Raw genomic sequence first — 12128 nt, 5'->3', positions numbered from 1 at the left:
TGTTCAGAATTATTGATGGCATTTGGATAAACACTTTTATTCTGTTTTCTTTTAACAGCCCAGCAGATGATGCTAATACTCGTGTGTATGCAATCTGTACATTCAGAAATGATTCTGATCTTCAGGAGGTGAACAGAGTTATCGTGTACCGAACATTCCGAGACAACACCGGGAATATATCTACATTAGGACAACATACGTTGGACAATAATAGCCTCTACGTAAATGGTATTTCCATTTAAAGAGATATGATGTTCATACTTTTTCACTGTGTAATTTGGATTGAATTTAGCAATGATTTTTAAAACTGCAAATGTATTGAATTCTATGTTGATGGCTTTCCACCTCACAGATAACAATCTAAACACATGACTTTAATCTTACAGGTTACCATGAAACAACTCCTTTACCGAGTGAGTAATATTCATGAACCTTTGTTCTATTTGTATTTATTTCGATTAACATGACAAGATAGAAGAAGTTCCTTCCCATTATCTCTTTAAATATTATCAATGAGCTTCATGTTATTTCTGAAAGAGTGTTTGCATTTGCATCACCTGCATCCTAGTCTTCCCTATTAATCACTGTTTGGTATCCTGAAATTGCTGACCTATGAAGGTTCAACTCAATTTTCTGTGAGGTCTTAATAATCTCTCTCTTTGCCTTGAGGAATAATAAGACAATAACGGTGCATATAGTTGCACCAAGCTGACTGTACTGAAGCCAGAATTTCCTCCCAAGTATAAAATTCCACATCACTGATGGACACACAGAATGAAAACCATTTTAATTCCTCCATATCGATGAAATGTAATTCAAAAGCAGAGATGGGTGCATAATCTGCACCTATTCATCTTTTGTTTACAAAACAACATTGGCATCTGTAATGGGCAAACATGTATGTCTGTATTACATGAAGATTTGACTGTTTGTAGGAGAACAAAGATAGTTATCTGGAATTAACTCTCATACAAATGATGTTCTTACACCTTGTTCAATTCTCTGTCTAATATCTACCTTACGTTTGCTAATAGCGACATTACCAACTGTGACCACAACAGAACCTCCAAGTGTCGAACGGAAGCCAATTGAATTCAACGTGACCTTTGTTATCACTAACGTGGAGCTTACAGAGGACCTACAAAATTCCAATTCTTCGCTGTACAATTCTGTGTCAAATAATATTTCCTATCAGGTAATCAATACATTACAAAGGCCTATGAAATTATGTCACTTTCCAGACACAATTGTATCATTACACATCATGGAAGTAATGTATGATACAATTAGATCAAGTTTAAATGAGAGCTTCACCCTCAAATATCAATCCACTTTTTTGCAGCTCACTGCCCTGTACAACAAGAGCAACATTGATGCAAGTTTTTCAGACTGTAAGGTTGTTTCCTTCAGGTGAGATATTTCATTTCTGTATGTTGAAAATATATATCAACATTACTTATAAATAAGAGCTTGCATCATGGAAGTGTCATTTTAACTGTGTGAAAACATTTAAATTTGTGAATTGATGTCTCAATTCAGAGGGATATGCTACCATGTGCCGTAGATCTGATTTCGATGCATGTCATGTTCATTTGCATTGAGGTTCAGTTTACCTTGGAACACAGTGATGGAGGTCAAGGCACTGTCTTCCAAATCGTTTTTTTAAACCCAGTGAATTTTTAATATTTGTATAAATTATTGATGTATTTGTGTGAATTACTTTTGGCGGCATGGTGGCTCAGTGGTTAGCACTGCTGACTCACAGTGCCAGGGATGTTGAATTCAATTCCAGACGGAGGCCATTTTCTTTAGTGTTATATGGACATTGCCCCCATATTTTTCGGTTTCCTCCCACAATCCAAAAATGTGCAGGGTAGGTCAATTGGCGATGCTAATTTGCCCATATTGTTCAGGGACGTGCAGTTTTCATGCATTAGTCAGGGGTAAATGTAGAGTAAAGGGAAATGGCTTTGGGTAGGATACTCTTCGGAGAGCTGGTGTGGACTTGTTGGGCCGAACATCCAGTTCCAACACTTTAGGGATTCTGTGTACCGCACATCAGTAATTGAAATGGGAGAGTGTTAGATTCCTAATCACAAAGTTCAGTAATCTGTTCAGAATTATCGATGGCATTTTGATAAACACTTTTATTCTGTTTTCTTTTAACAGCCCAGCTGTTGATGCTAATACTCGTGTGTACGCAATCTGTACATTCAGAAATGATTCTGATCCTCAGGAAGTGAACAGAGTTACCGTGTACCGAACATTCCGAGACAATTCTGTGAATATATCTACATTAGGACAATATATGTTGGACAATAACAGCCTCTATGTAAATGGTAAATTTTATTCATTTTTTTCGTTTCTTATCTAAATTGAATTTGTTACCTTCAAAGGCAATGTTTCAATTGTATTTTACATTAATCGTATTTTTCAATGCCTGAGATGATGCAAATTTATGCATTTAATTTTGCAGATTATCACGAATTAATCTTTTCATCCAGTAAGTATTATTTCTGTGCTTTGTTTATGAACCTTTCCTTTGATTAAGCTGGGTGCTAACAAATAACACCCAAAACCAACCCAATTTTACTTGATATATTATCAAACAGCCTGCTTTTGAATTACAATGTTTTTCATTTCTACTTGGGGTTTCATTCCTTGTGTGTTGGATGTACCGGTAAATCTTCAAAATGAAGAATGTTATGGAAGTTTCACCAGAGCTTCTGTCTTTGTACCTGGCTTTTCCCAAAAAATAGGCCCCCACAATACTGTTCATTCTGTTAAACTAATGTGACCCCAAAGTATATGCCTGCCTTCACCCTTTCTTATTTCCTGATCTGTAGAGGTGACAGTACAGTAGTATACAGACTGGAGGGAGTTGCTCTGGGAGTCCTCAGTATTGAATGCAGACCCTATGAAGTCTCATGTCTTCAGGTTAAACATGGTCTAGGAAACCTCCTACTTATTATCATGTACCGCCTCCCTCAGCTGATGAATCAACATATCTCTATATTGAACAACATTTGGAGGAAGCACTGAGGATGGCTAAGCCACAAAATGAACTCTGGTTGGGGGATTTAAATGACCAGCACCAAGAGTTGCTCGACAGCAACACTACTGATTGAGCTTGGCGGATCTTAAATGACACAGCTGCTAGACTGAGTCTGCAGCAGGTGGTGAGGGAACCAACAAGAAGGAAAACATACTTGACTTCATCTTTACCAATCTGCCAGCTGTAGGTGCATTTGTCTATGAGAGTATCAGTAAGAACCATCACTGCACAGTCCTTGTGGAGACAAAGTCGAGCATTGAGAATATCCTCCATAATGTAGTGTTCTACTATCACTATGCTAAATGGCTCATTCTATGAACTGATCTTGCATCTCAAGACTGGCATCCATGAGGTGCCGTGGGCCATCAACAGCAGCAGAATTGCATTCCAGCACAGTCTGTAACCTCATGGCCTGGCACATCATCCCCCTCAACCATTACCATCCGGCCAGGTGATTAACCCTAGTTCAATGAAAGGGGCATGCCAGGAGCATACCTGAAAATGAGGTCCCAGCCTGGTGAAACTACCAAACAAGACTACTTACATAGCAAACAACATAAACAGCAAGTGATAGACAAAGGTGTGCAATCCCACAATCAGTAGATCAGATCTAAGCACTTAGTCCTGCCACAATTAGTTGTGAATGGTGGTGGATAATTAAACAACTCACAGGAGGTGGAGGCTCCACACATCTCCCCATCCTCAATTATGGAAGAGCCCAGCACAGCAGTGCAAAAAACAAGGCTGTTGCTTTCACCGCGATCTTCAGCCTGAAGTGCTATATGGATGATCCATCTCACTCTCCTCCAGTGATTCCAGCAGTACAGACAACCCTCTTCAACCAATTCGATTCACGCCACGTGATATCAAGAAACAGTTGTTGGCACTGGATACTACAAAAGCTATGGGCCCTGACAGCATTCTGGCAACAGAACTCTAAGCCTTGTGCTCCAGAATTTGCCAGTACAGTTGTAACACTGGCATCTACCAGGCAATGTGCAAAATTGCCCAGGTATGTCCTCTATGTAAAATGCAGGACAAATCCAACCCAGCCAATTACCACCCCACCAGTCTACCCTTTATCATTTGGCAAGTATAGAATGTGCCATCAGTAGTGCTGTCATGCAGCATCTGTTGAGCAATAACCTGCTCAGTGAGACGCAGTTTGGATTCCACCAAGGTCTTTTAGTTCCTGACGTTATCACAGCTTTGGTTCAAACATGGACAAAAGAATTAAGTTCCAGAGATGAGGTGAACGTAACAGCACTTGACATCAAGGCTGCACTCGACCGAGTGTGTTATCAAAGAACCTTAGCCAAACTGGAATCAGTGGCTGTTGGGGGCAAACTTTCTGCTGGTTGGAGTCATACTTGGCACATAGGAAGATGATCATGATTGTTGGAGGTCAGTCATCTCAGCTCTTGGACATCTCTGAAGGAGTTCCTCAGGATAATGTCCTCGCCCCAAACATCTTTAGCAGCCTGATCAATGACCTTCCCTCCATCATAAGATCAGAAGTGGGGATGTTCGCTGATGACTGCACAATGTTCAGCACCATTCGTGACACCTCAGATACTGAAGCAGTCCATGTTCAGATTGAACAAGGTCTGGACAATGTCCAGACGTGGGCTGACAAGTGACAAGTAATATTCACATCACATAAATGCCAGTCTAAGACCTTCACCAATGAGAGATAATGTAATCACTGTCCCTTGACATTCAGTGGTGTTCCCATCACTGAAACCTCCATTATCAATATCCGAGGGGTTACCATTGACCAAAAACTCAACTGAACTCACCACATTAAGACAGTGGCTACAAGAGCAGGTCAGAAGCAATGAATACTGCGACGAGTCACTCAACACCTGACTCCCAAATCCTGTCTGTCACCTACAAGGCACAAGTCAGATGTATGATGAAATACGCCCCACTTGCCTAAATGGGTGCAGTTCCAACAACACTGTAGAAATGTGAAATGATCCAGAAAAAGCAGCCCACTTGATTGGTATGACATCCACAAGCATCCACTCCCTCTGCCACCAATGCTCAGTAGCAGCAGTGTGTACTATTTGCAATATGGACTGCAGACATTCACCCAAGATCCTCAGGCAGCACCTTCAAAACCCATGACCACTTCCATCTAGAAGGACAAGGGCATTAGATACACGAGAACACCACCACCTTCAAGTTCCCCTCCAAGCCACTCACCAACCTGACTTGGAAATATATCGCTGTTCCTTCACTGTCACTGGGTCAAAATCCTGAAATTCCCTCCCTAATGGCATTGTGGTTAACTTATACCAGGTAGACTGCATCAGTTCAAGACGGCAGCGCACCACTACCTTTTCCAGGGCAACTACAGGCAATAAATGCTGGCCAGCCAATGACACTCACATCCGGCAAATGAATGAAAAGAAAGTGACCATCTGGAACAGAACCAGTGGATTTGGACCAATGGCATGACTTTTAATATAAACTGCATGTTAGTTAATATATTAACTAACTTTCTGAATATTGTCAGACCTCACTCGTAAAAATAAATCTACTGCATGTTCAGTTACTAAGACAATTTCAGTGTAATTGCACGTTCAATAGAAAGGAAAGTTGTCCCTGCCTCTGAGTCAGGAGGTCCAGGTTAAAGCCCCACCAGCTCCAGAACATTCCTGCATAGGTTTATCAGAAAATACCTGAAAAGGAAACATCTGTTGACTGTGAGCTTTCAGCCCCGCTCAAAGAATTCTCAAATTGGCAAGATATTATTTTGGTATTCTTAATCAGTGTTGTGTTCAACATTTATAACACAAATTATGCAATCAGAGAAGTATGCTCTGTTTGATTTAATACTTCGCTAATTCTTCTTAATAGCAATATCGCCGATCATGAGTACCACTCCAAACCCAGAAACGAAGACCCTTGATTTTAATGTAACCTTCATTATAACAAACTTGGCCCCGACAACAACTCTACAAGACTCCACGACTGCACTGTATAAATCTGCAGCAAATATAATTGCTTTCCAGGTTAGAGGTTGATTATAATTATGAAACCAAAATCAAGTGATCTTTAATACTTCATTTATCTATCAACTTTCAATATGTTTCTGTCTAAAACCCATGCTTGATCTTTTCCCTTAGCTGGATTCATTATTTAATAACAGCAACATCAACACAACATTCTCAAGCTGCAGAGTTACATCTTTGAGGTGAGGAATTTCAGTATTAAACCTCAATGCAATTCATCTCAAGATCTTTTAAATGTATGAGAAAATACGTAATATTGAAAATTGCTAAACTACTTAAAATTTCCAGTTATTGTTCAGACGAGTTGTTTTTATGCTTAAATCATTAATATTATTAAAATGTTGTTTGTTTGTTCTACTTGACTGTTAAAACTCCTACTGCTGTCAGCAACATTAGTTTCAATCGACTTGTTTAGGGTGTTTGATTTAAATTACTGCACAGACTGATGGGGAAGTTTTTGTAAACACAGATTCAAGAACATGTTCTTTCATAGGTCACTTGTCCATTCAAAGTTTCCCCTTAAGTTAAAAGTTTACCTGCTTTCTCAACTTATCTTTTGATTCTCGATTTGTCTCATGCCCATGCCTGAGCCATTTCTTTGCAGTAAAACTGCAATAACTTAAACTTTGAATTTTGTGTACTATGTTCATTTTTTACAATATACTCTTACATACAAGGGGGGAGACTGAGCACCAATTATGTAATTGCTGTCAGCAGCCCTTCTGTGTACCCAACAGATGTGTCCTTGCAATTTAGGTTCCTGACCATTCTAATTCTGCCTCCCACTTTGACCTCACCCTCCCACACGCTTCCAATAAAGATTGTAACCAAAATTCCAAATTATGTTTTCTCACTTATTTACCATTTATTTTGCAGTCTAGCAAATATTGATGACATCGGTGTGTATGCAATCTGCACATTTAGAAATGATTCCTCTGCTCAAGAGGTTAATAAAGTTACTGTGTATCACGAGTTCAGAGACAACACAGACAGCATTTCAACCTTAGGAAGCTATTTACTGGACAATAACAGCCTCTACGTAAATGGTATTTTGCATTTAATTTTAATATTTTGAGCTCTTAAGTTTTATTCTGTTTGTTTAAATTAAATTGAAATGCATTCAAATTGAAAATGGAAGCCCCATATTTCAATATTTAGCAATGACTTTTCACTGGACTCATCTCATAAAAATACTAATACTTCAAAATATTGATTTTTCAGGTTACCATGAATCAACTCCTTCTTCAAGTGAGTATTGCTTCTGTTTCTGTTTCTTCTCACAATGTCATTTATTATTGTGGAATACAAGGCAAATTCGATACAAAAAGAGTTATACCTTACTAGCATTATAATGTTTCTCACTTAAAATTGATACAGCATTTTTAAATTTCTGTTGAAAAGTATTTTGAATGATTTATCAAAGATTCTCAGCTGAATTTCCCAGCTTTGCATTGTCAGAAACAGAATGAATGCGTCCTGAAAATTATGAGATAGGCCCTGAGCCCTGTACCAACAGCATCCGCCATTTTAACTAACATAGGTTGGGATGTTGACAAGATTGCCCACTCCCACAAGATGTCAAGGCACTTGGGTCCATTAAGAGTCCAATTAACTTGAGATTAAGGAGGCTATCTGGAATTTTACAATTGATTTACAATTTCCCATTATGTCAAGGGTCAGTTTTACTGCTTAAAAGATGGTCACTCAGCAAACCAGGCAAGTCTATTGAATATAGCCTGCCTGGATGAGGGTGGAGCAAGATGATGCTTTGAAGCTACCCTCATTTTCCACAGCGTCCAAACCCATGAACACACAGTGGAGCCTTTTCTTTTTCTCTATCTATTCATAATAATGTTTTTAACAAAGAATCTGAGAGGGCAACTTCTTTTTGAAGCACTCCCTCAGTTACTTGTCGGAGCAGTTGTTAACACGTTGGGGATTGTTCAGTCCATGCTGTCCAATTATAGGTTCACATTGAACTGTAAACATCGGTCAATTGATTTTTCATACATTGTCTTGTGAGTATGGCCTGTACTCTTGATCACTCAAAGTCTGTACATCATCTACAAGGCAAAGTTAGAAATATAATGCAATCTGCCTGGATGAGGCAGTTCCAATGACCCTCATGAAGCTCAACACCATCTCGGACATAGTAGCCTGCTTTTTGGCACGACATGCAGCAACTTAAATGTGCACTCCCTGCACATGGGTGTGACAGCATCCATGGATGCTGTCAGGCCCACTGTGATCTCCAGTATTTGTTGTTTTCAGTTCAGATTCCAGCATCCGCAGTAATTTTCTCCTGTATTATATCAAAGACACACTGGTGCAATCACCAATTTGTTTTACCAACATCTTCAAGACATGTGAATTCTATCCCCTAGAAGAGATGTATGGGAATGCCACCACCTGCAAGATCCTCTCTAAGCCACACACAATTCTGCTTTGGAACAATATCACTGTTCCTTTTCTAACACAGATCAAAATCCTGGAAGTCCTTTCTGAACAACAGTGCGCACACACCTACACCACGTAGAATGCAGGAGTTTAAGAGGGTGCCTCACACTACCATCTCATAGTCATAGAGATGTACAGCACAGAAACAGACCGTTTGGTCAACTTGTCCATGCCAGCCAGATATCCTCAATAAATCTAGTTCCATTTGCCAGCATTTAACCTATATCACTCTAAAACCTTCCTATTCATATGCCCAGCCAGATGCCTTTTAAATGCTGTAACTGTACCAGCTTCCATCACTTCCTCTGGCAGCTCATTCCATACACACACCACCATCTGCATGAAAAAGTTGCTCCTTAGGTTCCTTTTAAATCTTTCTCCTCTCACCTTAATCCTATGCCCTCTAATTTTGGACTCCCCCACCCGAGAGAAAAGATTTTGCCTATTTATCCAAACATGCCCCTTATGATTTTATAAACCTCCATAAAGTCACATCTCAGCCTCCACACTCCAGGAAAAGTCCTGCCCTGACTTGCCATTCCAAAATGCAGTACTTCATATTTGTCTGAGTTAAACTCTCAACTGCCACTCCTTGGCCCAATCTGATCAATATCCTGTTGTACTCTGAGGTAACCTTTTCAAAGGCTCTTAGGAGTAGACAATAAATGCTGATCTAGTCAGTGATCCTCACATCTGTGAAACATCTTTACCTGTTATGAACTGCCAGAGGAACAAGTTGATTGATTCTATCAGTCAATTGTTGGAAATTACCTATCTGAAATCATGATGGTGCCTACTCTACACGTTAACTACACTAACAACCAATTTAAGATTATCACTGGAATTCTTAATTCATGCTTGTTATTAGAGACACATTTTCAAATTATAAGAAACTGTTCTCTGCACACAAAAGGGATACGTTCAAGCTTGAACCCTTTGAATTACTTGCTCAAATGGAAAGGCTATTGCTTTGTCCATGGCAACACTCCAGCCAATCAGAGTTAATGTGCCAATGAATCAAGATTGCTTTTCTCCTGTAACTTAAATAGTTGTGATCATTTGGAATTTGCCATCCCTGAGTACAAGGCAAAATCTTTACAACTTGTTTCATTTCATCAATATTCAACTTAATTTACAATGCTATCTAACTTAGTGAGATCAATACATGTGGATTCATGATTCTTAAGCATTCATCTAAACCATAAAGTCACTGAAAAGGCTAAGGCATCAATCAGTGTGGGTGGGACACATCTTGTCAAAATGAGCTCAAATCTATTATTCAAAACTTTTCTCCTATGTCTTAACCAATTTCCTATCAAAGTCAACTGGTTAAACCCAATACTCATATCTGTTATCAGGTTCTTGTGTGAAATCTTATCATTATCCTTCTGGATATGCCATCATTTATTGTTTGACTACCTTCTCAAAAGATGGATTAATAGATTGATACTTCAGCTGTAAATAAATGGAATAGGAGAGGAGTTAATGTTCTGAATTAGACTTGCAGCCCAAAATTAAAAATGGCAGAAAACTCCAATTCAATGAAATACTCAGAGAATCAGGAACACTTCTCAGACAAATAGACAAACAGCTTCATGAGCAGTATTTTCTATTTACTTCTGTACGTGATGGAAACAGGTTATTGTGCAGTCTTTTGATTGAGTGGTCTCTAAATTTCTCAGAGCTCTAGCTCCGATTTGAAATATTCTACTGCAATTTCTATATTGTTGAAGATTTTGCCATCACTGTCTTAAATACAAGTGATGCAGTCGCAGAGATATTTTATTTTCAATTTAATGCTTTTCATGTTTCTTGACAGCGGTATCACCAATTGTGAGCACAACTCCAAACCTGCAATCAGAACCTTTTGATTTCAATGTGACCTTCATTATTACTAACCTAATCCTGACTGAAACTTTACAATCTCCCAATTCTGCGCTGTACAGATCTGCTGCAAACATAATTACTTATCAGGTCAGTCCACAACTTAATTATTGCAAATATGTAAATTTAAATTAATTATGATACCCCGGTCCTTAAAACTGTGATTGCTACTTTCCTTTAGATGAACAACCTGTTTACTAACAGCAAGATCAACAGAACATTCTCAAGCTGTAGAGTTCGTTCTTTCAGGTAAGGAATGTTGACATGAATTAAATGCTCCTGAGGTTTAAGATTACTTCAACATTCGGTGGTGCAGTGGTTAGTACTGCTGCCTCACAGCACCAGGGACCTGGGTTTGAACCCACCCTCAGGCAACTGTTTATGTGGAGTTTGCATATTCTCCCCGTGTCTGCTTGGGTTTTCTCCGGTGGTCCAGTTCCCTCTCACAGTTCAAAGATGTGCAGGCTAAGTGGATTGGCAATGCTCAATTTCCTAGAATGTTGAAGGATGTGTACCTTAGGTGGATTAGCCATGGGAAATGCAGGTTTATAGGGATATGGTAGGAGGTGGGTCTGGGTGGGATTTTCTTTGGAGGGTTGGTGTGGACTTAATAGGCCAAATGGCCTGTTTCTACACTTAGGGATTCTATAATTTAGTAAATTACTTCATACCACAGAAATGTTACGGTGGAAAAATGTTCCAATTATTGTACAAAATTCCAATTGTTGTTTTTATAGTCAAATGATTAGCATTATTAATTGTTTCATTGAGGTGTCAGTAGACTTTTCCTTTTCTAATCAAATGGTTTGGGTCATGGGATTTAATTGGTTGATTAATTTCCTTAAAAGAGATAGGTCACACGTTCTTGCACAGCCAGAAATAAAGGGGGAGTTAACATTTCTAATGTACTTTTGTGAACAATCTCAGGGATCTACCTCTCTATTGTATCTCAAAGCTAAGATAATGAAAGCTTTTACACTGATTATGTAACATCTGTACCTTCCTTGAGCAGCTAACTCTTCTGTTTCTGAAAACATTCTGACATTACATATGCTGGAATGATAACATTCAAGCAGTTAATAGTACAGAAGACTGATATCTTTTCCTTAGCTGTAATTTTTATCGTAGTGAAGACATAATTCACTTATGGTGTCGTTATTCATAAAAGATCATTCACATTGACCCTTAGTGAGATCACTGCTGCTCTGCATCCTGGGATTCTAACTGTTAGCTTTCTTTAGCTATGTGCTTCTCTCATTGGTTAATTCATTCAGCAAGATGGCACATTTTCAGTACACAACAACAGCAACAGTATGCAGGTTTGATTTCCATTCCAGCTGAGGTAGACTTACGGCCTGCCTTCTCACCCTACGCCTCAGTAAATCATGATATAAGCCATGGCATGGTGGCCCTCCTTAATCAAGGTTGCCACCTGAAGAAGAAGAATGTGTCAAAAACTAGTTATCATGGAGCAAATCAGATTTAATTTTGAGAACATAAGCATAAATATGCTGTCATCTCGTAAATATTATGGGAAATTAATATATCATTTTAAATGAATAATATCCCTTTACAGAGGAATTTCAATGTACATGTTAGTCAATTAGAATGATCAAATGCCATTTACTTTGAATCAATTCATTTTAATACACAGCTGATATACTTCTAAGATACACAACATTGAGGAATTTCGGCCCCAGTATTTTAATATG

At 38.8% G+C, this 12128-nt stretch overlaps 1 protein-coding gene across 1 annotated transcript in view; it reads left to right on the top strand.

The window, feature by feature from the left end:
• LOC122565558 (mucin-16-like) overlaps nt 1-12128 on the top strand; it is a 105943-nt gene that overhangs the window by 59175 nt on the left and 34640 nt on the right. Inside the window, exons 37-48 of the mRNA XM_043721610.1 lie at nt 59-228; nt 387-413; nt 1035-1195; nt 1343-1410; nt 2170-2339; nt 2477-2503; nt 5921-6075; nt 6190-6257; nt 6952-7121; nt 7297-7323; nt 10352-10506; nt 10598-10665. Of these exons, the coding sequence (XP_043577545.1) occupies nt 59-228; nt 387-413; nt 1035-1195; nt 1343-1410; nt 2170-2339; nt 2477-2503; nt 5921-6075; nt 6190-6257; nt 6952-7121; nt 7297-7323; nt 10352-10506; nt 10598-10665 (1266 nt within the window). The remainder of the gene's footprint in view (nt 1-58; nt 229-386; nt 414-1034; nt 1196-1342; nt 1411-2169; nt 2340-2476; nt 2504-5920; nt 6076-6189; nt 6258-6951; nt 7122-7296; nt 7324-10351; nt 10507-10597; nt 10666-12128) is intronic.

The sequence above is a fragment of the Chiloscyllium plagiosum genome, chromosome 31, assembly GCF_004010195.1.
Source record: "Chiloscyllium plagiosum isolate BGI_BamShark_2017 chromosome 31, ASM401019v2, whole genome shotgun sequence".
NCBI classification, from domain to species: Eukaryota; Metazoa; Chordata; class Chondrichthyes; order Orectolobiformes; family Hemiscylliidae; genus Chiloscyllium; species Chiloscyllium plagiosum.
Note: the sequence above shows the minus strand (reverse complement) of the source record. Positions and strands in the feature narration are given on the sequence as shown.